This window comes from Thunnus maccoyii, chromosome 20 (assembly GCF_910596095.1).
Source record: "Thunnus maccoyii chromosome 20, fThuMac1.1, whole genome shotgun sequence".
NCBI lineage: Eukaryota > Metazoa > Chordata > Actinopteri > Scombriformes > Scombridae > Thunnus > Thunnus maccoyii.
The window spans coordinates 5,311,669-5,330,784 of NC_056552.1; the positions used below are offsets into that span (position 1 = coordinate 5,311,669).

At 40.8% G+C, this 19,116-nt stretch overlaps 1 protein-coding gene across 4 annotated transcripts in view; it reads left to right on the top strand.

The window, feature by feature from the left end:
• tbkbp1 (TBK1 binding protein 1) overlaps positions 1–19,116 on the top strand; it is a 66,760-nt gene that overhangs the window by 18,329 nt on the left and 29,315 nt on the right. The window contains exons 1-2 of one of the 4 annotated variants that reach the window (XM_042396950.1): positions 14,508–14,556; positions 17,054–17,312. In XM_042396950.1, the coding sequence (XP_042252884.1) occupies positions 17,070–17,312 (243 nt within the window). In that variant the 5' untranslated portion in view covers positions 14,508–14,556; positions 17,054–17,069. Of the gene's footprint in view, positions 1–14,507; positions 14,557–15,934; positions 17,313–19,116 lie in introns of those variants that run through there. The other 3 variants (XM_042396949.1, XM_042396948.1, XM_042396947.1) reach the window with 3 other exon arrangements.

Here is a 19,116-nt window from a genome sequence, read left to right on the forward strand (position 1 = left end):
CGCCAAGGACAGTGACTTTCATTAAAGTAATGTACTAACACCTTGACACACGTGCAACTGCAGCACACACACACACACATTCAGAGGACGCACAGGTGCACACAGACTCGCTGTTGTTTTTCAACTGACATCAGGATGTGCAGAGAGGTATATCCACTGTGTATAGATGATTTCACACGTGCACACATCATGAGTACACACGCTGTGCTTCCCACAATGCACCGCTCATCTTTATCATATATTCTTTCTGATATCCAAGCTAGTGCTTTTTTTTTTTTTTTTCCTCCCCACACACATATCATCTTGTCTCTGGACTCATCCGACAAGCAGCAGCAGCAGCAGCAGCAGCAGCAGCAGCATGCACTATTAATTAATCAACAGCCACAGATTGTCATATCAGCACCGGGAGCCAATTAAACACATTTTTCTCTTAAGCAAGTTCTCATCTTTATTTCTTAAAATAAAGGAGCTCAGATTTTGGAATTACACTTCGTTTAAGCCATCATGGTTCTTGCATGATTGCGTTTCGTCCAAAGAAATATGCGGTAGTTTGGGTCATTTCGACTGGATATGATTGGATTTGAATTTGTTGAATAATTTCAGTATAGACTAAAGATTTATTTTATATAATGACAAGCTACAGCTCTGATTGGATTGTCTGCATCAAACCGTGTTTTGTGTTGTATTTTAAGACGCATCTGTGTGGGTATGTAGGTTACGTATGCTTTTGTTTTGTGCATTTTTCATGCATCTGGGGTCCCAATAAATTCGAGAGCAGTTAATTTGACTTGAATGGGGTTTGAAATTGAAATCTAAAAATAATTAACTACGACCTTAATGAGGTTTTCATGTTTAATGGTGTAACAGAAGTGTTTCTACATTATTTTTCATTTCATGCATCTGTGGTATACTATCATTTTTTTCTGTATATTAATTTTTAGCATATTTATATGTGTGTGAGTGTGTGCCAAAACCCTGTGTGTCTGACTATCAGTCTGTCTTTTAGTCAGTGCATGACAGCAGAACAGACACATTGGAGGAGGATGTGATGTTCTGTGAAGCACACAAGCCTTTTAGATGCCGGGGGAACAAGACAAAAGTGAGAGCCAAGTACAAGTCAGGGCCACTGGCGCTGGAATGATTCGAACTGCTCCAGCTGTCAAGGTCTCCGGCTGGCATTTATGTATGAATTTACTGTGAGGTGTAAGCTCACGGTATGTGTGTGTGTGTGTGTGTGTGATGTAATCTGACTTATTGCTTTCCACTTCAAGGCTGTGAAGTCATAGCGTGCTTTGCCGTTTTGCATTACCACGTGTTCCTCGCCACCTGATCCTCCCTCGCAGCAGGTTATGAAAACACAGCCGATGGCTGAGCGTCACTAAACGAAACCATAAAACCTGTGCGATGCATAATTACAACCATTAATTAATATGCCATAAAACTGGCTTTAGACTCTCCAGTGAAGCTCATTGCACAGTAGGGCCAAGTTAGGGCTATAATATTTTCACTATTGATTAATATGTTGATTATTTTTTTATATAATCAATTAATTGTGTAGTCACAGTGTTTCAGAGGCCAAAGTGAAGTCTTCAAATTCCTTCTTTTGTCTGACCAGTGATCCAAAGCTCAAATATATTCAATTTACAGTTATATAAACATAGAAAATCAGCAAACCCTCATATTATTTGAACATTTTTCCTCTCACAAATAAAAAAGTGGAATTCATAAGCAGTAAAACTCGTCCTTGCTTCATTCAATACACTCAAGTGTTCTGCAAATGTTCTGTATGATGGTTAACGTTTGCTAATGTTAGCAAACTTTGTTGTGTAACTGATACTGACTGAACTGAGTCAGATTCAACTGATTTAATGACTTCTCTGGTGCTACTGTCATTATTATCCAGTAATCTGGTAATTCCTGTGAATTATGGCCACAGTGGCGGCTGTTCAGTGACAGTTATAACTAGTCAATTATTTTACTAATCATTTAAACATTATACAAAATTATAATCTCGTCTACTTCTTACAGCCACAATAAAATCACAATTAAATCCAACATTAATACTAAAAAGTAAAGATATGTACAGCCTAGAATACATATACCGTATATATACACATATACATGGTCATTATAAATTTTTCAGTTGTTCCTGTCCAAAGGATTCTCATTGAGATGCGAAACGTTTGTCCCAGCGCTTCTCTCATTCCTGGAAACATTTCCTTTAGTCATCTTTTGTCACTCCTGGTGAGGAATCGTCTCCCTTTCAGTCCCAGTTTTAGTGTCAGGTATTTCCTGTGGCTTCTGTGAATTTTTGGGTCCCCCCCCCCCCCCTTGTATGTGCAGCATATCATACATACACATACAATATATATAGCAGACATGGAGCAACAGTAAATGGTAGATGGACTGTATAGCATCTTTCTAGTCTTCTGACCACACATTCATACGCTGAATGGACACATACAAGGTCCCAACCATTCACACACATTCGAAACAAAGCAATTTGGGGTTCAGTATCTTGACTAGAGGAGCCGGGAATCGAACCGCTGATCTTCCAATTAGTGGATGACCCGCTCTACCTCCTGAGCCACAGTAGCATGTTTAGGAGCATGTTTAGGTTTTTACCAACAACTAAAGGAAATATCTGGCTCATTAGCAGCTAAATGCTTCACTATGTTCAACAGCTAGTCAGTAACTGTGTGTACTGCGGGTTCATCAGAGGTTTTTCACTAAAAACAGCTGGAGCTGCAGCTGGAAATGACGTTGATAAGAGCAGAGTTGGAAAACAACGAGATGAGTGATAATTCTCTGTGACACCTGTCATACTGCAATCAATGTTTGATCTATTGTTAATATAAAAAAATATTGAATAGTGCAGCTTTAAATATCTCCATCTGACCTTTTGTAAGGCTAACTGGCTAACCAAACCGTGCATGTTGTTTATCCTGAGCAGCCGTTGTTCACTCCAGCCTGCTGGCATGCCAACTGTGCACCGAGAGAAAGCATCACACTCTCTTTCTTAATGTAAGAGCCCGAGAACAAATTACAGGCTCGTTTCACTGGGAAACACACCAGTGCTCATGAGTCATCCAACTCGCTCACCCCATCGGCATCTACGTATGTACTGTATATATGCGTTTGTGACTGTGTGTGGCCGTGGTTAACTGGAGAGGCAAAGAGAAGTCGGTAAAAAAAAAAAAAAAAGGATGAGCTTTAATTGCAACCTCAGATAAAAGAAGTCATTCTTATCTTGCCTCGCTGTCGTTTTTCCTGCCTGGTCGTCGCTTATGGGCTGCAGCTAAGCTCAACTTTGACTCAGATTTCACAGCGAGGGAATCCAAGTATTGGATTGGTTGTAGTAATAATGAAGAGATTAATGTCTTTTATGGGGAAAGTTCTCATTCAAAGTCAAGATAGACTTTTTTTTTTTTTTGTCCTGTGATGAACTTTGCTGCTGAATACCAAGATGGATGAATGACAGAGAGAAAGAGCAAAAGGAGGAGGGGAGAGGGGGTGGTTGGAAAGAAGAAGAAGAAGAAGGGGAAGGGGAAGGAACTGACGGTTTGCTACAGCTCTGGTGGAAAAAAAAAAAAAGATGAGGGGAGCTACACAGAAAGAGAGAAAAGAGCGATAGACTAGACAGAAAGCAGAGAACAGAGAAGAAAAAAAAAACAAAAAACGGCAACACAGCTCATTGTCTCCATCCTGCCCCTGCCATCAATCTCCCAAATGGCAGCTGCCTTACTCACACACACACTCACACACACACTCACACTCACACACACTCACACGCACACGCACACTCACACTCACACACACACACACACACACACTCACACTCACACACACACACACACACACACACTCACACACTCACACTCACACACACTCACACACACACGCACACTCACACACACACACACAGTCACACACACACTCACACACACACTCACACTCACACACACACACACACACACACACTCACACTCACACACACTCACACACACACGCACACTCACACACACACACACAGTCACACACACACTCACACTCACACACACACTCACACTCACACGGCACTCTGCCCGGCTGCCTACATGGCTGATTCCCCAGGTGATGAATCATGGCACGGTATGGCATAGCACAGCACGGAATTTGTTAGAGGTAGTGTTTTTCCTCCTGTACTGACAAGCTGTATAAGTGCTCTGTATCATGTGTGTGTGTGTGTGTGTGTGTGTGTGTGTACACGTATAAGCGTGCGTGTCTGTGTGGGTGTGTGTACTGTAGATATGGGCAGTAGTGGCACGTGGCGTGGGCCTGCTGCTGAGATCTGTGTGTGTGTGTATGTGTGTATGTATAGTATGCATGTGTTTAGATGTGAGTACAGCTCTGAAGTCATGTGTCTTCTAGGTAACCGAGTCTGAACGCCACACAGCAACAACAGCTTGATTAACAGAGCAGAACGGACACGAAAGCTGCTGCTATTCAGCTTTTAGGTAATAAAACTCGCTGACAACAGACTCTGTGCTTTAGTGTACACGGATTCAAAAACAAATCAGGACTGTTGTGTATTTATTAGCTGTAATTCATTAGTTTATTGCATTATTCTGTAATTAAGCGCAGTGTCATTTTATGTAATACTGATGGGAGAAAATGAACCAGGCTAAAACAACCGCAGTTGAGTCAGCCAACTCACATGGAGTAGATTATTATTTCAATGTAGAATCTGTACAGCATTAGTGTTCGGTGTCAAGGCTCTGGGCTCATCGCTCCCCACAAGGAAACATTGATCTCACACAGCAGGGAGTGGGGAGCGCCGATACTCACTTCCCCTCTAGTTGAAGATAGACTCAGAGCCTAAAGGTGGATGCTGGGGTGGAGGTTGGGCTTGGCAGCACACATGCAGGAAAGTGTGAGCAGAGCACTGACGGCTTAAATACGCCGCCATGATTAAAAGACTGCGTTGGATGTATGTTACAGTGAAGGGAATATGGTATGTGAGTTGAGCTGCCTGAACTAGCTCGCAGGCGTTGCTTCTTTTGGGGAATTACAATTATGTTTTATTAAACATCAGCTATATGTATGCGTATTAGAGGACGATAGAGATAGACAGAGATGGAGGATGTATCATGCACATTTCCAGGTCCACATTTTTGTTCTGGGGCTCTACTGGAATAAATTTGCAGTGATTTACAGTTCAAAAAACTCCTTATTTATCTCATACTGACCCTTTATGTAGCCCCTCAGTTCAGCCTCTGTCTGAAACAGGCCGTTTTGTCTCCTGTCTCTTTAAGGCCCAACTCTGTTCTGATTGGTTAACTCCCTGAAGCTGCCCCTCGGCAGACTTCCTCCGGTTCTGGAGGCTACGTAACCAAAAAGGGTTGTATAAGGATTTTTTACGTAAAATGGAAACTTCTCAAATACATCCCCATCAAACACTGAGATGCTGAATGAGTCTTGTTTGAACATCCAATCAAAATGTTCCAAAATGGAAGTTGTGCCGATATCCTGGGCGTTACCAGGCCAACAGCTGGAGATCCTTCCTGGGCGTTCCAGCAACATGGAAATATGTCGTTATCATCATCAACAGGCCTATTTAGCTATTGTGCTAAAGTTTATGTACACAGTGTGTGTTCAGCAGCTTTATACATCCATGTTTCAGATGATGAAGCCCTGGTTTTTGACTTGCAGGGAGCAAGTTACATTATAATATTTAGTATTTTTAGGTTGTTTTTATGTGTGTGAATTGATATTTTTAATTGTATTGAACTGATTTCAGTATTTTTACAATACTGACTATGTACAGACCCTGTTACAGATTGCTAAATGGTAATATGAAATAATCAATGTGCACAAATTGTCAAAAGATGTACTCCTGATACCTGCCACACGCTGTAAAGACAACTTATGGAGCAGAAATGTAAACTAATCTACTAATCGACAGAACTAGACTACATATTGTACTCCACACAGCAGCTGAACGTCTTCGCCTCGTCTCGCGGCTTATTTGAGCAGGAAATGGACTTATTTTTTCCCAGACACTTACAATAACTACGCTATTGATTAGAGAGCGGTGCCACTGTATAATAAATCACGGTACTCATTTACATAAATCTGACATGCTGGTACTCTGCACTAATTCAAGCATGGAGGTGGTTACTCTGTATAGCTGACACATGTGGGCAGGTGAGAATGACAGTTTCTCAAGGTACCTGACTCAAATAGTATTTGTTAATATATCTCGGCGTTTGTTTGAACCAGTCTGGAGAACCAGATGGTTGAGTTTTATCACATCAGGTTGGAGTTAAAGTTATAAGGTTTATTACCAAAAATTTAATAGCTCACTGGGTGTGTCCACGAATCATTTTATTCTGTCTGAACTTTTACTTTGTTGTGTGTTTGTTTTATTTTAGATTCACGCTGCACATCATGTAAAACAATTCCTGCTTTATCTAGTCTTTTTGGCACTTTCTATCATCACCAGCACAGTATGCCTGTCTGAGTTTGACACTTTCATGGAGCGTTGCATGTGCTTTTTTATGTTAACCTGAATTTAATGACATTTCTCAGCTGCCAAAGAAACTGAATGAAAGGAGCGAACGCCTCCGAGTTTAAATAAATTGAGTAAATATTTAATAGAGTGCTCGCCACTGTTATGTTTATTGAAGTCCAGAAAAAAATCCATATAAAATACACATTTACATGATCAAACAAGAACTTAAATAATTAAAATGCAAGACTCTCTCTTCTGTGACTGTCGTATATGACACCTACTCTCCTCCTGGCACTTCAGGTAGGTTGACACAGATGCTGTTATTTCCATTTGACCCGAGTCTGACAGCCATCAGAGGTGTTTACCCAACAAGCTATCTCAAAGAGACTCAACTGTCCATTATCATCAATATATGAACACTTGAGCTGATTATAATGCTGGCGTTTCCCCGAAACAATTACTTAGCCAAAGTGTTAAAGCCACGCAGATCTCGATGCATCTTGTCTGATGTTTAGTCAGTAGAAGACTTAATAGATATGCTGAATATAACGGGGTTTTTTCTGTGTGAAGCAGCACCTCTGCTCTTTTTCCTTGAAGGTTAATATTTCAGGGTGAATTTATTTTTGGACGTTAGCGGAGGTTGATTTTGGTTTCATGTGAGGTGCCACTGTGGGACACCTTGTTTAATCAGCTTACTGTTTTTACAGCACAGTAACAAACAATCACAAGCCTGCAGAGCTGAAACACAAGTCAATTAATTAATCAGTTGATTGGCAGAAAATTAATGAGCAATTTTATAATCAGTTACTTGTTTCAGTCATTCATCAAATGTTTGGTTTTGTTGGTTGAACAAAGGGAGTTATCTATGTTGCCCAGCTGTTATTCTATATAATATTCTATATGTTTATGTTTGCTTATCTTTGTTTAGTTATATTTGTACCTTCCTGTGTGTAATTATATTGAAAGCTACTGACCATGATACTCAGTCAATAAAGTTGATTCTGATTCCGACATTTCAACAGTGACATTAGTACCGTAGCAGATAAAGCTCAACGTAGTGAGTGCTGCAACTCCAGAAAACACATGCAAATAGATGAAAGTCATGAAGAAAAATGATCTTCATCGTCAATTTAACAACAGAAACACATAAAACTGCACAAAGAAACATGCTGTTAAAGAAAAAACAAGTAAATATAGATGCTCACAATGAAACAGAAATTTCCAGGGTAAACTAAAAACTGATGAATATTGGCTGTTCTCCTACTAGAATAGCCTTTTATAATTATTACCATGTTTATCTTTTTATGGTGCTGTATCTTAGCTCTGTTGTGAATGACTCGCAGCACTTTTGTATTTGCTTTTATCTGTATTTGCGGCACATTTTGTTATGCTGCGTATGTGTTGTCATACTGGTGAATGTGCTTCTGTTTTAATTTCAGTGCATGTGTAACACTTCTGCTAAATATGATGTTTGTGTTGTCTAAGCAGTGAAGATGTTTTCTTCATTCGCTTGTTCCAGAATATTGACTTTTGTCATGTTTTTTTTATTGATTTATTTAATCCTTTATTCAAACAGATAGTCTCATTAATATCTGGATCTCATTTTTCAAGCGAGATCTGTGTACAAAAATAAACAGTTTAAACACAGACAGACACGCAGTTAATTCATAGACACACATTATACATTTTTCACATTTAAAAAAAAGCAATTACAAGTGTGATTTCAAGTACATTAGTACAACCTTTTAAAATATTCAAGTGAAACAAGAGAATATAACTCCATTCCATTTGTATGCAGCATAGTATTTGAATCCACTCTTACCAAGTTCAGTATGAATAAGAGCTCCAGCTAATGTTAAAATGTCCTGACATTGTAGGTATTGTATTTAAATGTAACCAGAGAGCAGAGATAACAAGACAGTAGAGCCTTATGAATACAATAAACAACATACAACGCTGCAACCTTTTCTTTGTTAAGGAGGAGCATCCCTCCTTTTCATATAAGATTCAATGGTGAGTGAGAAATGTATCAACTGTGATGATACACAGAGTCAAAAGGCTTTAAGGTGGAGGGAGAAGCATTCGTATATACAGTATCACTACAATCAAGCACAGACAGAATTGTAGATTGCACAATGGTCTTTTGACTAGCAGAAGAGAAACATGATTTATTTCTATACAAAAATCCAGATTTGACCTTCAGTGCTCTCAGACCGGGACGCCAATCTGCAGATGGCATCTGGTTGCTCGGATGCAGGGGACTGACAGACTAATGGGGGGAATTCCTGCAAATCCAGGATGTCGAATTTATTTTCGAGCTGCATCTCCTGAGGTTTTTGAGAGCGGTAAGACCACTTGCCCCTGTGTCTACCCTCCCGCCAAAGACAGACCAGCCTTCAGCAGGCTAAATACAGGGGTTAGAGCCGGTCTTTGGGTTTAGCTCCCAGGAGGATCCAGGTTAACCAGGGGCAGCCTCCAGAGCTCCGGTGGTGACCACTAACCTACTATTGGACATGCTCTGATCACACCTTTTCGTACATACCAGTCTGCACCAGTCTGTGCTCTTTTTACTTAATTGTGTGCACGCAGCTGAGAAACAGTATTTGATGTAGATCAGCCTTGTCCGGCTTGATAGCTGATCCGTTTAATAAGGTCAGAGCGCAGCGTCGATACGGATCCAGTACATTGGATTAGTTCATCAATACTGTACTTTCTACCCGTCTCTCTCTATGTGCTGCCGCTGCTTTGTCCTTGTACAGAAACTCTCTTTGCACAAGCTAATTTCCAACACTTCTTGTACGCGTGTCACATGTCCCTACACACACTCACTCACACACACACAAAGACACACAATCAAACCCTACCTGCCGGCATGTTAATGGGTTCTCAGTGTGTGTCGTACCATATAGCTCTGGCCTCGGTCATTGTGAAAAGGAGACTTTTAACAGAGGAAACAGGTGCAGTCGAGTGTAGCAAGGCATTAAGGGAGCATTTGGCGGATAGGCGCGGGGCAGAACAGCCACACCACTTCTCTGCCCTGGACTTTCCATTCACGGACATAATGTCTGAGTCAGAGGTGCCAAATGTCCAGCCTGTGGGGATCACAGGGTGGCATTGAGAGGAGTTGAGCTGTTTAGCACTGCCAGACGGGGGAGGGAGTGAGAGAATAAAGAGGGAGGGAGGGATGAAAAGAGAAAGAAGGTATGAGAGAGGTGGGTGAAAGAGAGAGAGGAACAGAGTGAAATACATTAACAGCTGGGGGAAGGAAGAGGAGGGGATATAGAGAGGATCCACTGTGGGGGCTCACTCTGTTACAGGTCTAGCCTGTCTCTTCGACAGCATTGCATTGTGGGGGGTTACAGGGATTCTGGGAAAAGAAGTGAATTGAAGTGAGGCGGGGACGGGAGGTGTACGCAGCTAGAAACGTGGGTTAGCAGTAAAGTTAGTGTTAAACTGTATGTGTTGCAGCAATAAGACAACAGCCACAAGGAAATGGTTTCAAGAAAAGCTGATATTCTGTCACTATTCCCTGCGCCAGCCTAACTACGGTCGGGAGGCATTGACCTGAATGCAACAACTTCCCCAGCTTCCTCTTTGATCCTGGTTCTGTTCTGTTGGAAATCCAGCCTTGACCCAGCTGGCGTAGTTTCTACCGCTCTCATATGTTTATGCACAGACACAGAAATACAAACACATCCTTGTATATATGGATTCACAGGCTTCATGGAAGAGAAGTAAATTATTCTATACTGGAGTTTTATTTTCTTCTGTGGCAATTTAACCAGGAACCAGAACTGAATCGATCCATATTAACATCTCTAAAGGTGAGATTTGCTCCCATTATAGTCCACGATAAGACGTCTCCCGTTGAGAGAAAAATCATCTGATGCTTTTTGCTACTTGAAGTGTTTTCATATCACTGCAAATGGACGAGACTTGCATGAAGTTCTTTTATCTTATCTTGGGGTGCCCTGCTGAGACTCTGGAAAGCTCAGGTTATTGTATGTCATGTTAAATTTAGGATACATCAAGTGTTTGCAGTGTTACAGTTTCCCCCTTTTGAAGTTATATGCATGGTGCTGAACGTAAGGGTAAGGATGAAGGATGAAAAGAAATACCATTTTATAAATCAAGGTCATCAGATTGTGAATTAATTAATATTCTGTGCTGAATTGATGATTTTCTCAAATAGGGAAACAAACACGTTGCTTCTGTGAGACAAAACTCTTTATTTTCTATTAAATGAGGGCAACAGAAACAGCTGATCCAGATAGATGGATAAATAGAAGACTCTTTTCAGACATGGAATCTGTAACATTGCTGGCTTCATCTAGCTGTTAAAGCTTTTTAGTAATTATACACAGGTCTCCTTTATGTCAAAGTTATGGGTCGATTTGAATGTGGCAGAATCATTATGATAGCGCTCATTCAATATTTAGTACGTTTTATTTTAAGTGGTTCTGTGATAGAGGATAATATGAATGTGACGTGATGGAAGAAGAGCGTTCTCAGATATCTGACAAGCTGCATCAGTGATAGATTTTAAAGCTTGTTTTGCAGTTGAATGACTCGCCATCCCTGCGGCGTAATTTATAACCATCGCTCATCCCAGCTTCGCACCGGTCTAACAGATACCATAATACATTTTCTCACGAATCTCATCGGTTATCAGGTAGAATATAGAATTCTGCTGCCTATTATATACAAGCTGACAGTGTGCAAGTTTAGTTAACAAGCCACATTCATGCACTGACAGGCTGCATACAACTCATCTTCATTTTACACTTTACTTAAAACTATTTTATAAATAGCGGGAGACATGTCAACAGAGTGTGTGTGAAAATAAAGGAAAGAATATTAAAAAACAGGAATGTGAAGTTTGTCAAATATACAATATAAAAAAAACATATTTGAGTCTCTTCTTTCAGCATTTTAAAATTATTACAACAACAAGAAAATCTAATAAACTTACAAAATAATTACAGAAGAAAGGCTCAACTTTGATTTATTATATCAGCTTGCTGTTACTTTGCACTTAACAGAGGCATGAAAGTATGAAAGCCATCAGTTTTATCAACTAAGAATTCTGTATTACACATACATTTCTGGCATTTTGTGAACCCAAACCACTGAAAATTTGTGTGAGTTATGATGTTGCTGTGAAAGCCACTAGACCTCTCTCTACAATATACTGCATTCAGAGGGGCGACTACCCCGTTCCAATATGGTGACCGACGTCTGACTAGCAGCGCCCAGTGTGGTATCTACACGTATATATCTATGGATGGTTGTGTACAGCTGAGGCTGATGGGAATGTCATTAGTTTTGCATGTATTCTGCCTGGACAAAGTGACATTTTGACCGGATGATGGCACGAGGTAAAAAGGTCAGAGGATCCCCAAAGTTATGCAATTCACCCTGAGAGGGATATGAATGCCTGTACAAAATGTAATGGTGATCCATCCAATAGCTGTCAAGCATTCGAGTCAGACTTGTTGGAAAATGTCACTAGGTCCGACCTCATGAGATTGTTGTCGTGACATTTATGGAAAAGCTTCCTGAAACACAAGACCTACATGTAAAATTGCACAATTAGATAATGAACACGATACCTTCTCAGAGTCAATCCACTGTTTACGGCTTTAGACTTTCAGGTCCGCTGATGACGGCAGCAGTCGTTGGCTCTTACAGTGACATAAAGGGAAGGCATTGGTGCTTTAATCTCTGGAGAGAGAGAGAGGAGAGAAAGGGAACAAGGGGAGGGGGGGGAGAGAGGCAGAGGAAGAGAATGGGAGAAAGTCTCAGAGGAACAGCGTATGCCATGTGGGCCCCAGGTAATGTATGACTTCTTGTAGTAATCGCTATAATGAAGCAGGGAGCTGGTTGGGAAAGAAGTGTCCGCTTTCACTTCTACAGATGCAGCGGGGCCCTGAGAGCCTCAGAAAATGAGCCCTGGGGTCTAGGAGATAGAGTGGATTGTGTGTTATTGGGGAAGGAGGGAGGGGAGCGGATTGGATGAAGCTGGAGGAGGGATATTTTGGGTAGAGGAGCAGAGAGCGAGAGAGGCGTAGGGGAAGGGGAGGCTTAGCAGGAGCTGTGCGAGTGTGAGTATGTGTGTGTGTGTGTGTGTGTGTGTGTGTGTGTGTGTGTGTGTGTGTGTGTGTGTGATAAATGCCTCATTTCTTTGCTGCCAATGAGAGGAGCACAGACAAAATGGATGTTCCTGTGTCCCTGTCTTTTATTTTATCCAGTCTGAAGCCACATTTGGCACATCTATCAGTGGCCACTGCACCGTCTTCACCGGAGCCAGTGAGCTGGTCGATAGTAGAGATGTAGGTGTTTTTTATGCAAATATCTTGTAGGCATGTAGACAGTGAATAGGTACTCCATAGACTATTGAATCATAATATCTACTTGGCAATTTTATCAGATTTTCAGTCTATAGATAATTATGTCCTCGAGCCTGAGTGTTGGCAGATGCTGGTGTATCATAGGATTGTTATGGAAATTAGGTCACTAGATACAACAAGGTGAAGGTTCAGCCCTTTAATATCCATTTTCATGTACAGTATGCATCCAAATTGAAACAAAAAGTCTATCTAGCAACTCTTCTGTTTTTTAAATTTTGAGCATATTTCTTTTATACTTTCCAGACTTCCAAAGTGACTCATGTAACTTTTTTTTGAAAAAGATTGTGGTTAAAGCTGCATAAACTATTTATTTTTTTTACCCATTGGTGGCAGCAGAGGAATGTAATGTTTAATGACCAGACTGTGAAAGTATTCTCAGTTTTCAAGCTTTAATAGGAGCCATGTTGGGGGATGTACATATATTGCTGCTGCTGTGCTGTTGTCATGCATGCTCCCACTGCTGGCAGACTACCCTCGAGTCTCTAATCACTACGCAGCGTTAACTAGTCCCTATTATTTACTAGACTCGCTACATTACACTGCCCACACAACACTGACATATTATCACCTCATAGAGCAACATTCATCTTTTTTGTGTCCACTCAACAAATTTAAGTCCAACATTCATTCTTCCTTTAGCTCTGTGTTGCTCTCCACCAACTCCTGAGAAATATATCTGACTCTTTAGCTGCTAAATGCTCCACTATGTTCACTAGCTAATAGCTAACTGGTCAGTAGCTGGTTTATTGGAGCTTTTTCATGAAAAGCAGCTGCCTGCTACAGATGTAAACGAGGTTGATGAGAGCAGAATTTGAGGTAGAATTTGCAAAACAGGTCTTTGTAGGTTCAAATGCTTTCACATTACACATATTAATTTCATCTATTGTTAATATAAGAACATTGCAGCTTTAAGGTTAGAAAAGCATTGCCGTCATTGTTAAAAGAAACCAGTGTTTACTGTTGGGCAAGCTGAGGTAAGTTAATCTATATAGCAGCTTTCAACAACAATGCAAGTGCTTTACACTGCAATATAAAAAGACAATAAAAAGACACATAAAAGTAGGATTTGAAAGGAGTAAAATAAAATTGATTGATTGAATTAAAACGGATTAAAAACAAGAATAAAAATTATAGTGCAGCTGCAGTGCACATTTAATTTGATTGGCTCATATTTAATTTAATAAAAGGCAGAACAAGAACAAGCAAACAGAAAAAGTCTTCAGCCTTGATGTAACAGAGCTGAGAGTCGGAGCATGTTGGTATGAGAGGGGACATGTACAGCCGTCATGCACCCGGAAAGGATGCTAATAAATACTCTCATGACCACATGACATCGCTCGACATGTAGCTTGTTTTAAGAACAAACCCACCAGTGCAGTCAGTTTTCTAGCGAGGACAGACTCACCTCATCGTATATTTCCATTCTTTTATCCCTTCTCAGTAACTCCTCTTCCAATTATTATTTTTTTTAATATAACTTAAATCTCTTTTGCTCAGATATGATATGCAGTTTGTACAGATATGACATTAGAATGACAGCACGTGTGCCAGAAAAAAACTGCACCAGACTCGACAGCATAATGTCAACGCTGAACACATCACAGGACCTTAATATCTTCCCAGTGTAAACACCAGTCTTCAGGCAGCTGGCAGGTGACTGGCGCAGTTCGTCTATGTGTGTGTGTGTGTGTGTGTGCGTGTATCGTCTGTTTGATCAACCAGGGCCTTTTTTTGTCCACACATGCATTTTCTCTCTGCGACTGTTCCTCTGTGGTTTTTTTTGTTGTTTTTTTTTGGCTGCATGTGCACAGACGTGTGTGTGTGTTTGTGTGCGCGCCTGTGCGTGTGGGAGTGCTTTTGGATCATCCTGTAGACCAGCTAGGAAAAGAGCCGTAGATTGGCTGAGGCTTTATTCCCCCCCTCTCTCTTGAAACACAAGGAAAATAGCACCGTGGAGGAAGGGAGCAGATGAAAATAGCTCAGTAGGCAATAGCTGACTCACAAGGCAACGCTGGGAGTCAGGAAGGCATCCATTCCAGTATACATCAAATCAACTAGCTGTTGTGTAACTCCCTCAGCACCCGTAAATCAAACTGTTCCTGGTTTGCCTGGCCATGTCTAGTATGACTTTTGTCCATATGTCCCCTCTGTGGCTGCAGAAAAAAAGAGGGCGGTGACATCGCAGGTGCCATTTATCATGTTTGACAGCGTTGCCCAGAGTCATCGGAGCAGGCGAGGGAGCCCGAGGCCGGTTGGCTGTGGTCAGCTAACTACGCAGCTCATTCATCATGCCACTCAAGGAGCGTAGGCTAGCTCATGTTTTTTTAAGTGCTGTGAAATGGAACAAGAGCACGAATCAGACTCATGTAAATCAGAGTCTGATTAACATATCAGCTACAGCACATGCTCTGGTTACTCATACACCCGTAGGGGATGTCTCACCAAAAAAATATATGCAAAGAGAGACGCAGACGGAGTGTAATGGCTTTGAACTTCTTAAGTCTGAGGGGTATGATCAGGGTTTTAGGGTATCTTGGTGATGTGTTTGCACATTAAAGCATCATATCCTGGCATGTAAACACCGTATCTGACTGCTGTCTGACATGTGTGCATCCACAACTCCATTATATAGCAATTAGTACATGATGATAAATAATCTACAGCACGTGTTGGAATGAAAGTAACAGTCTGACACTGGTGATGCAGAGGATAAGTTTTCCATTACAAATACAGCTTCTGAGGTAATGTATTCAGTCCAGAAATTATTTGTTATATGTGGAGGAGTCAAAGACAGGTCTACACTGCTGCAGACAATCAGGATAATCTTAAAATGTGTTCAGATGGAGCTCAAATTTTCACCTTTCATTATTTGTGAAAATTAGACTGTTTGACGAATGGTTTCCAAACTGGGTGCTGGCCAGGTTGCTGCAAAATTTGTCCATTTTTCATTTTTCATCATATATTTTATTAATGCTTCACAACATACAAGAAAAACAACATGCTCAAACAGAAGCTATAATCAATAAACATCAAAGTCACAATATTAAAAACTCTACTAAATATACAGTTTTTCTGCACTCAAAGTGAATGAGTTGCAGGTTGTCATAGTAACGCAGCACACTTTCCTGCTTATGAGTTTTTCAGGTGCACAACAGTAATAAATAGCAATCGTCAGATGGAAAAATGTGCCGCTGGAAACAGGGCTCAAAGAAACGGCTGATACATCTCAGCCCTCCAGAGACCTAAAATCTGAGTGTACACTGAAAGCTAAGTGCCCTAAAAAATCTGTATGGAGGAGTGTCGTGGTTTAAAAATATTTGGGATCCACAGTGCTAGACGGTTGTGTGATCTGTGTGTTTTTTTAGGAGGGAAAAATGTGCCTATAGCTAGCTAGCAACATATACACCAACTATGAACGCTGATCTCTGATCTCAAAACTTACCACTGCAGTTCTTTCTGTTATTCGCCTCCAGAAGTTTCTCCTTTTCTTGTTTTTTTTATATTTCTGTACATTCATGAATTGGAGTCATAAAGCCTCAGGTTAAAGTTAAAACACTGTGTCACACTTATGGCTACATTGCTAGATCTATTTACATCCGCTGCATGCGTCTGTGCATTGACATAAGTTTGCTAAACGCTCAGTCAGAACAAAACTTCAGAATCATGTATAATCAGGTTTCATTTTTAATGTAACTGAATCCTAAACATGATCAAAACTAGGATACCACAGTAAAGCTTAAATGTAAACGTGCATATTCAGTGTGATAATGTGACTAACTGGATAATCGTACCTACTGCACATCTGACAGCATCAGACGTGGTAAAACACTGAGTCATCGTTAAATTTCACCTGGAGTGACATTCCTTCTTCCTGTGTCTGTCTCTGAACCCATTTCGCTTTTAAATATTTTACATTGTCTGTGCCAGCAATCCGACCGGTCTCGGTTGAATACTGCTTTGTTCTCTCGTGTTAGTTGTGAGTAGCTGCCTGCTTGATGTTTTTAGCATTTCTGCAGTTGTACCAATAGTTAGTCAGCCTCTGCTAGAATAATGAAATGCTGTTATTTTTGGCTGGTACATTTAATTGAATGGAAACAATCTGGCAGTTTTAATAATTAACGAGCAAATAACTGTCTGTGTCTGTCCTCAGGTTGAGGCTCTGAGTGATGCAGTCTCTGTTCGGCGGAGGGGAGCTGGGGCTGCTGGGAGGAGGCGGCGACGCAGGGGGTCTTAAGGAGGATGGCTGTGGCAGCGTGGCGTGGCGTCCCTCGCCCCTGCCCCCCGATGATGTCTACTCAGCCTCCCACATTGCCCTTATCACAGCTTATCAGGACATCAAGATGAGGCTGGCCTGCCTGGAGCGAGAGAACACCGGTATCAAGAGGAAGCTCAAGATCTATGAGATCAAGGTGAAGGATTTTCACTTCATAGCCGGATTTTTTTTTTTTTTTTTTTTTTGAAAATCACAGGTGTTTTTGTCCTTGTTGGTATCAGACAGAGGGTCTCCAGTACTAACAAGGATAAGGCTGGTTTGTTGATTTATTGGAAAGGGGGAGCGAGCTGTCCCCTCATCCTAAGAATTTTCCATTTTTACTGTGGCAGTGAGATTGTACACAAAGATGAAAGGAGAGAAAGCTTTAGTGGGCTTTGATCCTGGACCAGAGGGAGGAAGATAAACATCCCAAAAGTGGATAATTCTTCTACTATATCTAGGCAGAACCCTACTGAAATTTTAACAAGTATGAGACCTGGTAGCCATGTAGTAAAAGGGATATAAAGGGGGTTTGCACATCTTTATAACCCTTGCTAAAGCAGAATTAATAGCTCACATGAGCTGGTGTAGCTGTAGATTTTAAGCAACCAAGCTTGTCAGGTATCTGGGCAGTGACATCTGATTATATGCATCTGCTTGCTGGGAAGCAATGCTGCTATATGGGATCTACTTATTTAAATTTTTGCCAATGATGCCTTGGCTGCAGCTTTTTCTCTTGGCAGCTTGTGATAGCAGGAAGATGTGGAGATAGGTCACCTTTCAGCTTGTTGGGTGGATTATTTTCTTTAGAAAGTGGCCAAATTTTACAGATAGATATTTACAACTGGCTCAGATTCAGAATTTCTACGCGAGCCGATCCGATAGTGTTCCCATCACAATGCATTCTGAGTACATTTACACCCTGCAGCCCTGTCGCCAGACAACAAAGTCAATATTAGATGACTCTGCAAAACCCTTAGATTATGTTCAGTGCCATGTTTTTTTTGTTGTTTTTTTTTACATCCAGTGCCAGCATTTTTAAAATTCTTGCTCTCTACAATATCTGCCCATGGCAATTATGGTACGGTCAAAGTTAGAAGAAAAAAGATTGTGGTTGCGGTTAATGAAAAGACAGACACTACTGCAAAGGTAATTTCATTTTAATGTGCAGAGACGTGGACTGATAATCATTACTTCTCTCCTTTGCTAATATGTGCATGTTCCTGAGAGAAGGAATGCGTCTTAGGAGGCCGACACTGTGTCTTGCAGTAAACAGGACAGGGGTCGAAGGCCACATATGGCTTGATTTGTGTCTTTAGGTGATGTGGTTTCTAGTTAACATACACGTGCATGCAAGTATATCTCGCGGCTGTTTGTCATCGGCTATAATCTATAAGATAATATACATTGACCAATCACAGATCATTTCTTTGTTCCTTCTCCAACTATAATAGAACGGGGTTTGCTTTTTGCTCGTTGAGACCAACTGATGCAAATCTTTGTGTGTGTTCTGTCTCCTTATGTTTTGTGTATTATTTTATATGTGTGTTTAGTGTTTTCAGACAATTTCCACGACACCACAACGTTGCAGGGCATGGCTCACTTTCTGGCTCCCTACGAATACAGCACAACACGCTACTTCCTGCATTGGCAGCAAATGTTGGAACTGGATGTAAAAATCGTGAGGTGTGGTCCAATATGGATGTAATTCCTTGTGATACTAGGCAGGATATCTGGATACAGATCACATATTAATAGAAGGTGTAAATTGGGTCATGTAGTCCAAATGTTACTGATTTATTCAAAGGTTTTGGGGATATTGATTGTTGAGTAGTGGGGTGTTAGAGTTAATTCAAGGACTCCCACAACATACAATTTGTAAATATATTTTTTACCCAGAATCTTCTTCACTGACTCTATCTTACTACTGTCAATATTGGTTTGATTAATTGGGTCAATAT